At 34.4% G+C, this 18,464-nt stretch overlaps 1 protein-coding gene across 1 annotated transcript; it reads left to right on the forward strand.

Annotated features, from left to right (window-relative positions):
- Window positions 1–2,073: 2,073 nt before the first annotated feature.
- Window positions 2,074–14,661, forward strand: plpbp (pyridoxal phosphate binding protein). Its single transcript, XM_059332531.1, has 8 exons — window positions 2,074–2,222; window positions 5,991–6,098; window positions 6,613–6,648; window positions 6,729–6,804; window positions 8,242–8,382; window positions 9,725–9,867; window positions 12,080–12,178; window positions 13,998–14,661. Exons 1-8 carry the CDS (start codon window positions 2,133–2,135, stop codon window positions 14,187–14,189), a joined length of 885 nt encoding a protein of 294 aa, XP_059188514.1. The 5' UTR covers window positions 2,074–2,132; the 3' UTR covers window positions 14,190–14,661.
- Window positions 14,662–18,464: the final 3,803 nt, after the last annotated feature.

Below are 18,464 nucleotides of genomic sequence, written 5' to 3' on the forward strand. Positions count from 1 at the left end.
AACGGCTTTGAGAAAGAACCTGCACCAACAGACTTTTTACTTTCTCTTTTCACGATTTCTTTCTACATTTTTAAAAAAAAGTTTTACTGTAAGAAAACAAAGTTATTGAATTTTACATTCAGCAATATGGTGTTGTTATGGCCTGTCCTTTGTCTTTGCAGTCACCAAACAGTTGACTCATTTATTCTTATAAATGACAAAAGTAACAGAAACCAATGTCATCCTATTGGAGGTCAAAGGCTGCACCGACGCCCCGTACACTGATAAAAATATTCAGCTTGATCTACTTATAAAAGGGAAGGCAGCTTTTTGCATCAGATTATTATGTAGATAAAGCAAGGCCAGTCTTTATAGGCTGCTTCATTTCTTCTGTGTTAGAAATGAGTTTTGCAAGTAAAGTCAATATTTATTTATCAAGTAAAATCAACTTAGTTTTGTAAATGAGTGAACCTAATTTTATAAGTAAAGTTATATAAAGCTATTTAATTAAGCTAAGTTGACTTTACTTGCAAAATTAAAATTGATTTTGCTTGCAAAGTTAAGTAGACCTTACTTACTAAATTAAATAGACTTTAATACATAAATTAAATAGACTTTACTTACTAAATTAAATAGACTTTACTTACTAAATTAAATAGACTTTACTTACTAAATTTAATAGACTTTAATACTAAATTAAATAGACTTTACTTAATAAATGAAGTAGACTTTACTTACTAAATTTAATAGACTTTAAAACTAAATTAAATAGACTTCACTTACTAAATTTAATAGACTTTACTTACTAAATTTAATAGACTTTAAAACTAAATTAAATAGACTACTTACTAAATTTAATAGACTTTAATACTAAATTAAATAGACTACTTACTAAATTTAATAGACTTTACTTACTAAATGAAGTAGAAATTCTAAGCCTTCCTTCTCTGGTTTTATTAATGAATTTAAATTATTTTTCTTATCCCTTAAAAAGGTAAAAAGCAAATATGCCATTAAATGAAGTCTGGACTTTGCCCGTCTCCTGATGTTCTCAACTATAACTTTTATTTTATTATTTTGCTGTTACGTTTTTTTTACACTAAATACCTGATAAAAATGTTTCTTTTTGTTTCTTGAATCCCCTAATCCCTTTTTATTTTTTCACTTTTTTCACAATTTTCATTTGTATTATTATTACTATTATTATCCTCGTTGAGAGTTTGTACTTTCAATTGTTCAATTAAAAAATAATAATAAAAAAGGACCACTAGAGGGCGCTGTCTGAATGACGTACTTCCTCCTCAGGTTTTTTTATTTTTATCTTTATTTATTTTTTATTGACAAAGAATCATGTACAAAATGTCAAGAAAAAAACCCAAAAGCTTAAATAAAATAGGAATTTAAAAAATAATAAATTAAATAATAATAATTAATAATAATAATAATAATAATAATAATAATAATAATAATAATAATAAAAAAAGAGGAGGTAAACATGTCAATACATCATACATACCAACTAGGGGTTTATGAATATATTAAGATCTTCATACGCTGCAAGGAGAGACAGAGCATGTTTGTGTGTCATTAGTTTTGAGGCACTGAGGTGATTGTCCACAAGAGTCTTTTAAAAACATTAAAAAGTGGTTTTGTTTTTCTCCATTTGGAACTTCCTCCTCAGGTGTCAGATGCTTTTATTGTGAAGGCCTGTTGTCGTCACCAGGATACGTTTCTCTACGTCATGCCGTAGCTTCTTTACGTTTTATTTATTTATTTTTATTTGTTTTCATTCACAATAACAATTTACAATATATACAGTATTTGCCAGGGGGTTAAGAAAGAATAACACAAACAAAATCGTGGTGCCGTAGCTTCTTTACGTCGTGCCGTAACTTCTTTACGTCGTGTTGTAGCTTCTTTACGTGGTGCCGTATGGTGACGTAGCTTCTTTACGTGGTGCCGTAGCTTCTGTACGTGGTGCCGTATGGTGACGTAGCTCCTTTACGTCGTGCCGTAGCTTCTTTACGTCGTGTCGTAGCTTCTTTACGTCGTGCCGTATGGTGACGTAGCTTCTTTACGTCGTGCCGTAGCTTCTTTACGTCGTGCCGTATGGTGACGTAGCTTCTTTACGTGGTGCCGTAGCTCCTGTCTGTATGTTGAGAGCAGTAATGTCGGAGGAGGTTGGGAAGGCGCTGCGGTCGGTGGTGGAGCGGGTGAACCAGGCGGCGGCTCGCCGGCCCAAGGTAACTGTTCCCCGGGAGGCTGGGCTCCGGAGAGCCGCTGCTCCGGCTCCAGTCTCCCGGTCCTCAGAGTCTCTGCTGCGGCAGCACGACGCGTTATGTAAGGCTGCCAAACACCTCAACCTTTGGATAGTGGCAGCACTTTCATAACGCCATGCAAGGATATTATTGCTATTATTGGTTAATGCATAACGTGTATGATTAGGATCTGCAGCTGCATGCACGCTGCTGCACAGATATGAGCCTGGAAGATGTTTTATTATTAATATTTACCATGTTTTTAGGCTATTATTACAGGCTTTTCACCAGCATCTCCTCACCACAGCAGCTCTGTGACACATGCTGCTAGTGAAGATGTGATTTTGAGTGGTTGAAAGTAACTAAGTACATGTACTCAAGTACTGTACTTAAGTATAATTTAGTAGTACTTGTACTTTACTTGAGTATTTCCATTTTATGTAACTTTATACTTCTACTTCACTACATTTAGAGGCAAATATTGAACTTTTTACTCCACTACATTTATCTGACAGCTTTAGTTACTTTACAGGTCCAGATTTAACATGAAAACATGATAAATGTAAAGTGATTATGCAGTGATTAAGTAAATATTGCTGCTTACATAAATGCATCAATAATAATAATAATAATAATAATACAATAATATATTTGGAAAAATAACAACCTGATAGATACGTAGAGTGTTGATTTTATGATTTTTATGATTTAATGTGTATACATGCATATTTTATTTTGTGCGGGCAGTGCATTTTATTTTATTCTATTTTATCATATTGTATTTTAGTGTTTCATTGTCTACCTATCTTTTTTAGTGTGCTTTTATTGTTTTTTATTGTTTAAATAAAGTGGATTAGATAGATAGATAGATAGATAGATAGATAGATAGATATAATTTTATTAACCCCTCAGTAAATTGCACTTCCAATGCAAGAGACTTTTATATATATATATATATATATATATATATACATAATTAGTTTTGAATGCAGGACTTTTACTGTAGTGGAGTCATTTCACAGTGAGGTATAAAGGACCTGAATACTTCTTCCACCTCTTGTTATTTTCATAAATTGCTCTCTTATTTAAATAGCATCAAGGTTTGAATCCAGGTCAAAGCATGAAGAGAGAACAGCTTCTTCTGGTATCATCCAGACGTCTCTGAGCATTTAGATCCTTTACTGCAGTAAAAGTACTAATACACACTGTGAAATGACTCCACTACAGTAAAAGTACTAATACACACTGTGAAATGACTCCACTACAGTAAAAGTACTAATACACACTGTGAAATGACTCCACTACAGTAAAAGTACTAATACGCACTGTGAAATGACTCCACTACAGTAAAAGTACTAATACACACTGTGAAATGACTCCACTACAGTAAAAGTACTAATACACACTGTGAAATGACTCCACTACAGTAAAAGTCCTGCATTCAAAACTTACTGAAGTAAAACTACTAAAGTATCAGCACCAAAATGTACTTAAAGTATCAAAAGTAAAAGTACTCGTTATGCAGAATGGATCCACTCAGATTGTTTTATATGTTATAAATATATTATTAGATTATTATTATTGATGCATTTATATAAGCAGCATTTTACTGTCAAGTTAGGGCTGATTTGAACTATTTAATATACTGTTATGAGGTTTAAATAAAATAAAAACAAGTCTAATCACTTTAAATGTCTCATGTTTTCATGTTAAATCTGACCTGTAAAGTAACTAAAGCTGTCAGATAAATGTAGTGGAGTAAAAAGTTCAATATATGTATGTTCAATATATGTAGTGAAGTAGAAGTATTAAGTTACATAAAAATGGAAATACTCAAGTAAAGTACAAGTATCTCAAAATTGTACTTAAGTCCAGTACTTGAGTAAATGTACTTAGTTATTTTATACCACTGTCTCTCTGTGGCTTATTACTAATAATTAAAGTTGATACTCGATACCATTTTCGATACCACCAGGATAAAAACACAACAAGACCCCAAAATTATTTACAAGAAAAATGCAACATGTACCACAGGTTTAAATATTTATAATAAAAACAGTTGTGCAAAAAGAAACTGCAGCTATGATAACAAGCTTCAGGTCTGAGGTAGTGCAGAAAATAAATAAATACAATAAACAATAACAATTAGAGCAATATTTTGGATGCTGTGCACAATATTAGACAAGCTTGATAAGTCGACTTTTCTCTGCTTCATTCTGGGACTAAAAGAGAGAAAATAACACTTTTCACTCACCAACATTTATATAAACTTATTAACTCTTAATGTTTATGTAACTGACACTGTGTCAATAAACGTAATATGGGCATACTACGTGCCTGATTTATTTATTATTATTATTATTATTATTATTATTTATCGATACTTTTGAAAATGAGTATCGTATCCGGATACTAGGGTTGTCAAAAGTATCGATACTCAAAAAAGTATCGATACTAAAACATTGTATCTGGATACGATACTCATTTTCAAAAGTATCAATATCCAGCCAAGGAATGAACACTTAAGTTATTGTTATTTTTTTATCAAGCTTGCCTAATATTGTGCACAGCATACAACCTCAAAATATTGTTCTGATTGTTCTTGTTTATTGTATTTATGTATTTTCTGCACTACCTCAGACCTGAAGCTTGTTATCATAGCTGCAGTTTCTTTTTGCACAATTTTTTTAATTATAAATATTTAACCTGTGGTTCTGTTCATTTTTACATGTTGCATTTTTCTTGTTAATGAAAATAATTCTGTTAAATTTTGGGGTCTTTGTTTTTATCCTGGTGGTATCGAAAATGGTATCGAGTATCGAATATTTTCCTGAGTATCGGTATCCAGTTGAACATTTTAGTATCGTCACAACCCTAATGGGCATACTACCTGCCTGATTTATTTATTATTATTCATTGATACTTTTGAAAATGAGTATCGTATCCGGATACAACGTTTTAGTATCGATACTTTTGACAACCCTATCCCTGATACATGTTATAAATGTTATAGATGTTATAAATGTTATAGATGTTATAAATGTTATAGATGTTATAGATGTTATAGATGTTATAGATGTTATAAATGTTATAGATGTTATAAATGTTATAGATGTTATAGATGTTATAGATGTTATAAATGTTATAGATGTTATAAATGTTATAGATGTTATAAATGTTAGATGTTATAGATGTTATAGATGTTATAAATGTTATAGATGTTATAAATGTTATAGATGTTATAAATGTTAGATGTTATAGATGTTATGGATGTTATAAATGTTATAGATGTTATAAATGTTATAGATGTTATAAATGTTAGATGTTATAGATGTTATGGATGTTATAAATGTTATAGATGTTATAAATGTTATAGATGTTATAGATGTTATAATGTTATAAATGTTATAGATGTTATAGATGTTAGAAATGTTATAGATGTTAGAAATGTTATAAATGTTATAGATGTTATAGATGTTATAAATGTTATAGATGTTATAAATGTTATAAATGTTATAAATGTTATACATGTTATAGATGTTATAAATGTTATAGATGTTATACATGTTATAGATGTTATAAATGTTATAGATGTTATACATGTTATAGATGTTATACATGTTATAGATGTTATACATGTTATAGATGTTATAAATGTTATAGATGTTATAAATGTTATAGATGTTACAGATGTTATAGATGTTATAGATGTTATAAATGTTATAGATGTTCTAAATGTGTTGTGTTCCTCAGATCCTTCCGGCGGTGCCTCCTCGCCTCGTAGCTGTCAGTAAGACCAAACCTCCAGAGATGGTGGTGGAGGCCTACAGACAAGGCCAGCGCAACTTTGGAGAGAATTACGTGAGTATAAAAAGATCTCAGCTGTACAGACGGCAGCATTTATGAAGAAACAACACCTCACACCTCCTAAAACACTTCTACCACAAGGTTTCTCACCTGGTTCTCGTAGTATCAGATGTCCTTAATAACAGACTGAGTTTACTAAAATCTGACACTAGAAAGGAAGCACCAACACTAGACAAAGACATATGAGGAAAGGAGTAATAATAATAATAATAATAATAATAATAACAACTGTAAAGTGTGTGTGGTGAAGGTGTTCATCAGGAAGTCTCACTGGAACTGATCACGTCTTAGTGGTTGGAAATGTAATAAATAATACAAGTGAAGCTAATAAAGTTCAATTAACTTGATGCATGCTATTCATTTTTCAGAATACATGCACCGTATATGACCTATATTAATGAGTTGGAAATGACGTAAATACAAAATGAACATATCTATGTTATCAAATAATCATCTAGTGATATTGTCAAAGCTTTAAATGATTCCTTGACCCTTCTATCGTCTCCAGGTGAATGAACTGGTGGACAAAGCTTCAGATCCTCTGGTACGTTCTCACACTTTAATCTACTGTTTCCCTCTGCAGAGTGTGATAGATTTATAATCTGTCTCTTTTTCCTCATCAAGATTTTAGACTCTTGTCCAGAAATCAAGTGGCACTTTATCGGCCATCTACAGAAGAATAATGTCAACAAACTGTTGGGTGAGTGATTAATAACTCTCATATTCAGGCTGCTTGGTAAAAACCTTCCACTAAGGGCGCTTTCACACTTATCTGGTTTGGTCCGGACTTTAGCACTTTTCAGTTTGATCCCAACCTAAATTCCAGGTGTGAAAGGACCAAAGTTTGGTCCGACCAGAAGAGGTGGTCTCGGTCCGGACCAAACTAACCAAGGTCCCAACCTTTTGCAGTGTGAAAACAACTTTTTTTATAGTTCGGACCTTCGTATCAATGACAGGAAGTTTTTTTCTTCTTCTGCTCTCGAATTACGGTACAGGAAGTTACGTCACGCTAATCAGCCGTTACAGCAAAAACACAATTAGCCGTTACAGCAGATAAAACAAAATATATGACAAGATGAGCCGCAGCAGTACACGGGGAGATGACGAGATTAGATACCTGATTGAAATCTGGTCGGACGACTTCATAAAGAGCCAACTGGAGAAAACACATAAAAATAACCAGACTTTCAACTTGTTTTCTAAGAGGATGAGAGAGCGAGGATGAGAGAGCGAGGATGAGAGAGCGAGGATGAGAGAGCGAGGGTGAGAGAGCGAGGATGAGAGAGCGAGGGTGAGAGAGCGAGGGTGAGAGAGCGAGGGTGAGAGAGCGAGGATGAGAGAGCGAGGGTGAGAGAGCGAGGATGAGAGAGCGAGGATGAGAGAGCGAGGGTGAGAGAGGATGGGAGGTCAGATGGCGGCCGGCCTAATAACGCAGCGTAACCTAAACAAAATGAGCCGCGGAAGTCCACAGGGAGGTGACGTGTGTAGAACCTGATAATGTAATAACTTCCCAATAATGTAATAAAGTGCATTTCCCAATAATATAATACACGTTTTACCAATAATGTAATAAAGTATATCATTAATGGAGGTTATTACATTATCAGGTTAGCCTTCATTTCCCAAGTCCTGATAATGTAATAATTCCCCAATATTGTAATAATGTAACAGCAGACCACCCATTACTTGGGTTCAAGTGGTGATACTGTGTATCAACTCTAGCTCAGAGCTCTAGCGCCACCAACAGGTCAAAGTTGAATGTTTATTCACTTTTGATGACAACCGAATGATTCAACAGCTTCTTGAAATCTAAAGGTGCTTGGTGTTATACTTTATTACATTATTGGTAAAAAGTCTATTACATTATTGGGAAATGCACTTTATTACATTATCGGGAAGTTATTACATTATCGGGAAGTTATTACGTTATCAGGTTTTATTACATTTTCAATGGATTCAAGTGCTGATTTTTATTACATTATCGGGAATTTATTACATTATCAGGTTCTCCAGACGTGTCCAGTAGAATTATCTTGTAAAGTCCTTTTGCAGTGTGAAACCAAAACCACCAGGACCAGATGTAGCCAATGGAACAGAACACGGACCTTGGTTCAGAGTCTTGTCTTTGTGTTTGCAGGCGTGCCGAACCTTTTCCTGGTGGAGACGGTCGACTCGGCCAAACTGGCCGAGCGGGTCAACAGCTCCTGGCAGCGCCTGAGAGGAGCCAGCACTCAGAGGTTAAAGGTCATGGTGCAGATCAACACCAGCGGAGAACAGAGTCAGTTCTTCTCTTCTTCACCTTCTTATTTTTATTTTATCCTTTCATGTTGTTCTCAGGTTGTCCGTATCTACATATGTCCTGTTCTTATGAACGAGGTTTCTCAGGAATACCTCGAGGAATAACTGTGATCTCACCTAATATGTTTTTGTCCATAACTCAAAGAGTTCGTATACTAATTATGACAAATTTTCACAAAAATCTGTAATAAGACGGGGTATCATGATACTGTCAATCCATGATTCAATCTGATTTTATGGTCGATTTAAACTTCTTTTCTTTCAGTGCTGGCGGGTTGGTGTTTGGTATTGACCCATTGACGCCTAAAACTGCCTGTAAAACCTCTGGCCGATTTTAAAATAAGCCCCTAAAACCTGAAGTTTCTCTGTAAATTCAACAGAAGTGTCAACTCTTCTACTAAATAATAGATTTTTCAGCCTCTGTAGCAGATAGAAATGAAATTCATAAAGTATCTGAGAGCTTATACATATACTACAAAACGACGTATCCGCTTTCCCGGCTTCAATGGGTTAATGAAGATTTAGAGTCTTTATTGTCATAGCATGGTAGTATAAAAAATATGTTAGCACAACGAAATTGAGGCACAGCTCTCCCGTCAGTGCAAAAAAGATAAATATTAAATAAATAACCAAACAAGGCATGCACCCATCAAACAAACAAACAAACAAAAAAAGGACAGGAACAAACAGACACATGGCAAAGCTGCAAATGATTGAGATCACTGAACACATATATTGAGCACAAAACATTTCACTTCTGTTCAGGAAAAAAAACAGAGAAAAGGAAAAACCTATTGGACATGTTATTCAGAAAAAAAAGCGTATTGCACATGTTATATAGATCATTTGACTTAATGCCCTGTTGATTGAGTGTGCTTGAAAAAAGCTCACTATATTCTCTCCACGGGGCTTAATCCTAGATTTATTCTTCCGTTTCTTCCGTGTTGTTTTTCCGGTCGACTACTCCTCCAGAGTTTTGGTCTCACAAACACTAAAAAGTTATCAAATGGACCGGCTTGGCCATGACAAGTGTGCTGTGATATTTAACATGGTTTTATTTGATAATGATTTTGGTTATTATCAATAAAACCATGATCTGTCCAAACAAATGAACCTTTAGTTGTACCAGCCATTAAAATGAGGTCTAATAATTTTTTCCATGACTGTATTTATATTATGAGTCAGGACAGACAGATGTTGGGTATAAACTCTGATTCTAGTCCTGATTCTGGGATCTGATCACAGATCAATACTATATGAACAGACTCTATTGTTCACTAACAGTATAGTTATAAATATAAAGTTATAAATGTGTGTTGTAGGTAAACACGGTCTGCCTCCAGAAGAGACGGTGAACACGGTGAAACACATCGTGACTAAATGCTCCGCGCTGCACTTCTCAGGACTCATGACCATCGGTCGCTACGGCTACGACCTCACGCTGGGCCCCAACCCAGACTTCCAGGTAGAAACCAGTTCTAGACGCTAACTGACCAGTTCTAGACGCTAACTGACCAGTTCTAGACACTAACTGACTAGTTTTAGACACTAACTGACTAGTTTTAGACACTAACTGACGAGTTTTAGACACTAACTGACGAGTTTTAGACACTAACTGATGAGTTTTAGACACTAACTGACTAGTTTTAGACACTAACTGACTAGTTTTAGACACTAACTGATGAGTTTTAGACAAACTGACGAGTTTTAGACACTAACTGACGAGTTCTAGACGCTAACTGACCAGTTCTAGACGCTAACTGACGAGTTTTAGACACTAACTGACGAGTTTTAGACAAACTGACGAGTTTTAGACACTAACTGACTAGTTTTAGACACTAACTGACGAGTTTTAGACAAACTGACGAGTTTTAGACACTAACTGACGAGTTTTAGACACTAACTGACCAGTTCTAGCACTAACTGACCAGTTCTAGACGCTAACTGACCAGTTCTAGACGCTAACTGATGAGTTTTAGAACTAACTGACCAGTTTTAGACACTAACTGACCAGTTCTAGCACTAACTGACCAGTTCTAGACGCTAACTGACCAGTTCTAGCACTAACTGACCAGTTCTAGACGCTAACTGACCAGTTCTAGACGCTAACTAATGAGTTTTAGAACTAACTGACCAGTTTTAGACACTAACTGACCAGTTCTAGCACTAACTGACCAGTTTTAGACGCTAACTGATGAGTTTTAGAACTAACTGACCAGTTTTAGACACTAACTGACCAGTTTTAGACACTAACTGACCAGTTCTAGACGCTAACTGACTAGTTTTAGACACTAACTGACGAGTTTTAGACACTAACTGACGAGTTTTAGACACTAACTGACTAGTTTTAGACACTAACTGACGAGTTTTAGACACTAACTGACGAGTTTTAGACACTAACTGACTAGTTTTAGACACTAACTGACAAGTTTTAGACACTAACTGACTAGTTTTAGACACTAACTGACTAGTTTTAGACACTAACTGACGAGTTTTAGACACTAACTGACTAGTTTTAGACACTAACTGACTAGTTTTAGACACTAACTGACGAGTTTTAGACACTAACTGACGAGTTTTAGACACTAACTGACGAGTTTTAGACACTAACTGACTAGTTTTAGACACTAACTGACCAGTTTTAGACACTAACTGACCAGTTTTAGACACTAACTGACTAGTTTTAGACACTAACTGACTAGTTTTAGACACTAACTGACGAGTTTTAGACACAAACTGACGAGTTTTAGACACAAACTGACGAGTTTTAGACACTAACTGACCAGTTTTAGACACTAACTGACCAGTTTTAGACACTAACTGACTAGTTTTAGACAAACTGACGAGTTTTAGACACTAACTGACCAGTTTTAGACAAACTGATGAGTTTTAGACACAAACTGACGAGTTTTAGACACTAACTGTCCAGTTTTAGACACTAATTGACCAGTTTTAGACACTAACTGATGAGTTTTAACACTAACTGACTAGTTTTAGCACTAACTGACTAGTTTTAGACACTAACTGATGAGTTTTAACACTAACTGACCAGTTTTAGACACTAACTGACGAGTTTTAACACTAACTGACCAGTTTTAGACACTAACTGACCAGTTTTAACACTAACTGACCAGTTTTAGACACTAACTGACCAGTTTTAGACACTAACTGACCAGTTTTAGACACTAACTGACTAGTTTTAGACACAAACTGACGAGTTTTAGACACTAACTGACGAGTTTTAGACACTAACTGACGAGTTTTACACACTGACTAGTTTTAGACACTAACTGACGAGTTTTAGACACTAACTGACCAGTTTTAGACACTAACTGACTAGTTTTACACACTAACTGACGAGTTTTAGACACTAACTGACCAGTTTTTCCAGCGGCCCTTACCATTTATTAAATATCTTGTTAACACCTTTGTCTGCATATACATGCACCTCTGTTGAAAGGCAGTGGTAAATTTATCAGTTGTTGGTCGAATATTCGGCTCAAGTTTATAATCTATTTTATCACCACACAAGGACTTGGCTAATGTTATTTTAATGGATGTAAAATGTCGCCATCTGTTGGTGAATTGGAGTGAAGAAATGTTTTGGCTTGGGCCCCCTTGTGGCCAGGGGCAGGCCTGTCTATGTATCTGTATGTGATATTTGTGTGGTGGTGTAGATGCTGCTGAGTCGGAGGCAGGAGGTGTGTGACAGTCTGAAGCTTCCTCTGGAGGACGTAGAGCTCAGCATGGGGATGTCCACTGACTTTGAACACGCCGTGAGTATCTTCATCACTCTTTATATCCTCATCATCACTCTTTATATCCTCATCATCACTCTTTATATCCTCATCATCACTCTTTATATCCTCATCATCACTCTTTATATCCTCATCACAAATATGGATGCAAATAATAGCTCAAATGAAATTCACTCTTGCAAGTTTTTTATTAACCCTTTGATGCACAACATGGTTCTAAACCATGGGTCTCAAACTGGCGGCCCGTGGGCCAATTGTGGCCCTCGTGATGATATTTTGTGGCCCCCACCTTGATATGAAAGTTTAATGTGAGTTTTATATGAATGGCACTATGCCGTGTTGTGTGTGGAAGGTCCCTTTAATTACTTTTTTTGGTCATTTTGTGTCTTTTTTTTTAAATAATTTTGTGTCTTTTTAAGAATTGTGTGGGTTTTTTGGTAATTCTATGTCTTTTTAGTAATTTTGTGTCTTTCTTTGGTCATTTTGTGTCTTTTAAAAAAAAATTATTTTGTGTCTTTTTTTAAATAATTTTATTTCTTTTTTGGTAATTCTGTGTCTTTTTTGGTCATTTTGTGTGTATTTTGGTTATTTTACATCAGTTTTTTGGTCCCTTTTTTTTCTTTTTCCTCCCACTAGGACTAATACATTTCTATCAGTAAGTATATAGTAATCAGTATATTGGTAAGTTTTTCCCTGTTTAAAGGGTTTTTGAGGAGTTTTTCCCTGTTAAAAGGGTTTTTGAGGAGTTTTTCCCTGTTAAAGGGGTTTTGAGGAGTTTTTCCCTGTTAAAAGGGTTTTTGAGGAGTTTTTCCCTGTTAAAGGGGTTTTGAGGAGTTTTTCCCTGTTAAAGGGGTTTTGAGGAGTTTTTCCCTGTTAAAAGGGTTTTTGAGGAGTTTTTCCCTGTTAAAAGGGTTTTTGAGGAGTTTTTCCCTGTTAAAAGGGTTTTTGAGGAGTTTTTCCCTGTTAAAAGGGTTTTTGAGGAGTTTTTCCCTGTTAAAAGGGGTTTTGAGGAGTTTTTCCCTGTTAAAGGGGTTTTGAGGAGTTTTCCCTGTTAAAAGGGTTTTTGAGGAGTTTTTCCCTGTTTAAAGGGTTTTTGAGGAGTTTTTCCCTGTTTTAAAGGGTTTTTGAGGAGTTTTTCCCTGTTTAAAGGGTTTTTGAGGAGTTTTCCCTGTTTAAAGGGTTTTTGAGGAGTTTTCCCTGTTAAAAGGGTTTTTGAGGAGGTTTTCCCTGTTTAAAGGGTTTTTGAGGAGTTTTTCCCTGTTTAAAGGGTTTTTGAGGAGTTTTCCCTGTTAAAAGGGTTTTTGAGGAGTTTTTCCCTGTTAAAGGGGTTTTGAGGAGTTTTTCCTGTTAAAAGGGTTTTTGAGGAGTTTTTCCCTGTTAAAAGGGTTTTTGAGGAGTTTTTCCTGTTAAAAGGGTTTTTGAGGAGTTTTTCCCTGTTAAAAGGGGTTTTGAGGAGTTTTCCCTGTTAAAAGGGTTTTTGAGGAGTTTTTCCCTGTTTAAAGGGTTTTTGAGGAGTTTTTCCCTGTTTAAAGGGTTTTTGAGGAGTTTTTCCCTGTTAAAAGGGGTTTTGAGGAGTTTTCCCTGTTAAAGGGTTTTTGAGGAGTTTTTCCCTGTTAAAAGGGTTTTTGAGGAGTTTTTCCCTGTTAAAAGGGTTTTTGAGGAGTTTTTCCTGTTAAAAGGGTTTTTGAGGAGTTTTTCCCTGTTAAAGGTTTTTTTTTACAGTCTGTAAAGCCCTTTGAGGCAAATCTGTGATTTGTGATTTTGGGCTATATGAATAAAATTGACTTGACTTGACTGCTCCATCGCATGTATTCCCATGTGTTTCCCTGTGTTCCAGATCGAGGTGGGCTCCACCAACGTGCGGGTGGGCAGCGTGATCTTCGGCAGCAGGTTGTATCCAAACAGTGCAGCCAACACTCCTAACCCCAGCCCGGCCCCCAGCCCGGCCCCCAGCCCCGAGAAGACCACCAAGACGGTGTCTGAAGAGGCCGCCAAGAAGATGCAGCACCTCACTGTGTCTGAGCACTAAGAAGACTCCGCCTCCTCCTCTAAAATACCTTTAAGAATAAAAAAACACTCTTCACTAGAGCAGTGAGACAGATCATCTCCACACGGAGCTAACAGGGCGATTTTCTTGCATCATTTTAAAGTGTAATTGCCTAATCTTCACTTTTTCTGTGCCCTTTTTGCTCTTTTAAGCATTAAAAAGTGGCATTCAGTACAGAACTAGTTGTACATTTTTTTAAACGTAGTGTATTACTAAGCTATAGAGCTCAGACTTCCTTCCCATGGAACTCTAACCTATCAGAAACATGAGTTGACAGGAGAACATGAGGATTTGTTTGGATTTGTTGTGCTGATGTAATATTTTCTACCTTTCCAACCCAACATGTGACATTATGGAAATGTGCTTGATTTTGTCCCGGAGATCAGGAAGTCGACACCGTAACAAAATGTACCGTTTTTGTTGTACAGATGAAGCAAAGACTTGATGAAATAAATGATTTATCCCTTTATAATGACACATAGTTGGGTGTGTGTTTGATATTGTTTCTTATGACGTGTCATATCTCAGTTCTTGATTTTAACAAGTCGAGAGTGAAACCTGAACCGTACTTTGTGTCTGTGTAACAGTCTCTTGTCTGTGCTATGAAAGGGAGTGAATCTATGCAAAGTGGTGATTTAGTTCCAGTAGATGTTGGTGGTGCTGGTGGTCCTGGTGGTGCTGGTGGCGCTGGTGGTGTCCACCAGGAGTCCCCGTGTGTTCCTGTCTCCATGAAAAGTGCTTTATTTGTCCCTGATGACGATGATTAACGTGCTTGTTGTCTTAATAAAAGGCCTCCGAGGTTTTGTTTGCTTTGGAGTCCGGCCGAAGCCAAGCAATAAATGTTTTTGTTGAACATTTATGCCCATATTTGCCGTGTTTTTTTTCTTGTCGTGAGGGCAAAAGTGGCACAAATAACAAGTCAAAGTGGGTCAAAGTTTTTATTAAGCACATGGAGATGACATCTATAATCTGACTCAGCATGGAGAAACTGACAGCAGCAAACTACATCTCAAAACATTAGAATACGTGGAAAAAGTTCAATATTATTTGTCAGTTATTTCAGAAAGTGAAACTCAGACATTATATAGATTCATTACACACAGAGTGAAATATTTCAAGTTTTTCCAAAAATGTTCTTGTAATTTTGGTGATTCTGGCTTAGAGATAATGAAAACACAAAACTCAGTGTAAAGAAAATACATAAAATGACCAAAAACAGATGTAAAATGACCAAAAGAGACAAAACATAACAAAGAAAATACATAAAATGACCAAAAATAGATGTAAAATGACCAAAAGAGACAAAACATAACAAAGAAAATACATAAAATGACCAAAAATAGATGCAAAAATGACCTATAAAGAGACAAAATGACCAAAAATAGACATAAAATTACCAAAAGAGACAAAACATAACAAAGAAAATACATAAAATGACCAAAAAAAGATGCAAAAATAACCAAAAGACACCAAATGACCAAAAATAGATGCAAAAATGACCAAAAATAGATGCAAAAATGACAAAAAAAAGAAATAAAAATACCAAAAGAGACAAAACATAACAAAGAAAAGACATAAAATGACCAAAAATAGATGCAAAAATGACCAAAAAAAGATATAAAAATTACCAAAAAGAGACATAAATTTACAAAAAGAGACACAAAATACCAACTGTGGACTCCAAAATTGAACTTCTTCACAATATTTTTTATTTTTGTCATTTTACGTCTATTTTGGTTATTTTGTGTCTATTTTGGTCAGTTTTTTTTCTTTTTTGGTAAAGTTGTTTTTTTCAATGTATTTTAATGTCTGGTACAACTGAAGGTTCATTTGTTTGCACAAATATAATGAAAACAACAAAAATATCTGATAAGAGTTTAATTTAAGAGCTGATATCTAGACATTTAACATGGTTTTATTCATAATCTTGAACAAGAAATTGACAAAAACAAGGGTGGTCAAATAATCTTTTCCATGACTGTATTATTGGTGATAAATGTATATAAACAGTGTTGAAAAGCCAAAAATAGACGCAAAAATGACCAAAAAAGATATAAAAATTACCAAAAAAGACACAAGAATGACCAAAAAAAGATATAAAAATGACCAAAAAGATATAAAAATTTACAGAGAGACACAAAATACCAACTGTGGACTCACATATTCAACTTCTTCACAATATTCTCATTTTATACTGTGTTTTCATTCTCTCTAAGCCAGAATCATCAAAATCAGAAGAAAAACAGGCTTGAAATATTTCACTCTGTGTGTAATGAATCTATATAATGTTTGAGTTTCACTTTCTGGAATAACTGACAAGAAATATTGAACTTTTTCACGATATTCTGATTATTTTTTCAGACGTACCTGTATATATTCCCTTCAAACCACTGGTTATGAATCTGAATAAACAGAATATGCAGAAGTATTAACATGCAGATGGAACCAGACGAGCTCATAAAAACAGTCAACTTGGCATTAAAACAGCTCAATAAATACACAAAGAAACCAAAAACCTGCATCCAATCAGTGTAAAAGGCTTTAGAAAGTGAACAGGACAGTCAACAGGTTATTATTATTATTATTATTATTATTATTTACAACATCCAGTTATTTACAGACGTATCAGAAACTATCTACACACCAGGAAACAGAAGTCTAGAAACTATATACAGCTGGTAGATAATGGATCCTTCATATCATCCACAGCATCATAAACACTCACAATATTTTACTGTAAGCAGATAAAAGTTCAGCATTTATTAATGTCAACAACAATAATAACTCTCCCGTCTGAAGAAACAATATTCTGGACCTGGTTTCTCTAAAGTAATCTGTTCGGATTTTGGTTGAAATTTTGTCTTAATATAATTTTATCTCACTTTTTTACTTAACAACTGTCTAGACCAGGGGTCTCAAATTAAAAGAGTTAATGTGAGTTTTATGTTTTAATGTTAGTAATTTAGTGTTTTTCCAGTCATTTTGTGTCTTTTTTTAAGACAATTTTTAGTAATTATGTGTATTATTTTGGTCATTTTGTGTCTTTTATAAGCAATTTAGTTTTTTTCTGTCATTTTGTGTCTTTTTTTGGTCATTTTGTGTCTTTTTTTAAGTAATTTAGTGTTTTTTCAGTCATTTTGTGTCTTTTTTTTGTAATTATGTGTATTATTTTGGTCATTTTGTGTCTTTTTTTAAGTAATTTAATTTGTTTTTCTGTCATTTTGTGTCTTTTATTAGTAATTTTGTGTCTTTTTTAAGCAATTTAGTGTTTTTTCTGTCATTTTGTGTCTTTTTTTTTTAGTAATTATGTGTATTATTTTGGTCATTTTGTCTCTTTTTTAAGTAATTTAGTTTTTTTTCTGTCATTTTGTGTCTTTATTTAGTAATTTTGTGTCTTTTTTGGTCATTGTGATCCTGCCTCCTGCGGCCCCCAGGTAATTTGAGTTTGAGACCCCTGATCTAGATAATAATTTCCCTTTCAAATAAACTTATAATTTCTATTATTTTTATGTTTAAATTAGTATATATATCCAAAGCAGACTGTGGTCACTGCAATAACTGTTTGGTTTGAGTTGGATTTTGTGGTTTTTACATCATTATTTCTCTAAAATAAATCTAAAACTTTGTCACAAGATAAAACCAACATCAAGGAGTTAATTTTTAGTTATAACTCAATTATGTATTTACTGCAGTTAGACTTTGTCGGGCAGAATAAACATTTAAATGTTTTATACACAGGATTCTTCTGTATTATTAATAATTAGCTGTTTATTCTCCAGTTATGAATGCTCCCTGGGAGGTTATAATTGTTCACAAAAATCATTAATAAACACATTAAAATGTCAACACTGCTTACAACTATATTACTGTGTGTATTAAACAGTATTAAGGGTTTATATTCTGCTTATGCATGATTAATATGTGAAGCAAAGCAGTAATAACTAGACGTAGAGAGTCAAGGCCTGGATAATATCTGCATAAAGAAGACGGATTAAAGCTTTAAAGGGCCTAAAAATAACTAAAAGAGTTTGAGAGTTCATACAGAATATTGATATTAGTATTCTGGATCAACATTTGAATGCTGTGCAACTTTATTTCTATCTAAATCCATATTTGTTGCCATTTGTTGCTTTTCAAAAACAACATTTTCACTGCCGTCAAAAAAAACTGTTTGTTCTGTATTAACGGGGAAATATAGAATTTATATAACAGCATCATAAATCACATTTATTACCACTCAGACCAACTCATTTGATC

Source organism: Centropristis striata, chromosome 5, assembly GCF_030273125.1.
Source record: "Centropristis striata isolate RG_2023a ecotype Rhode Island chromosome 5, C.striata_1.0, whole genome shotgun sequence".
NCBI lineage: Eukaryota > Metazoa > Chordata > Actinopteri > Perciformes > Serranidae > Centropristis > Centropristis striata.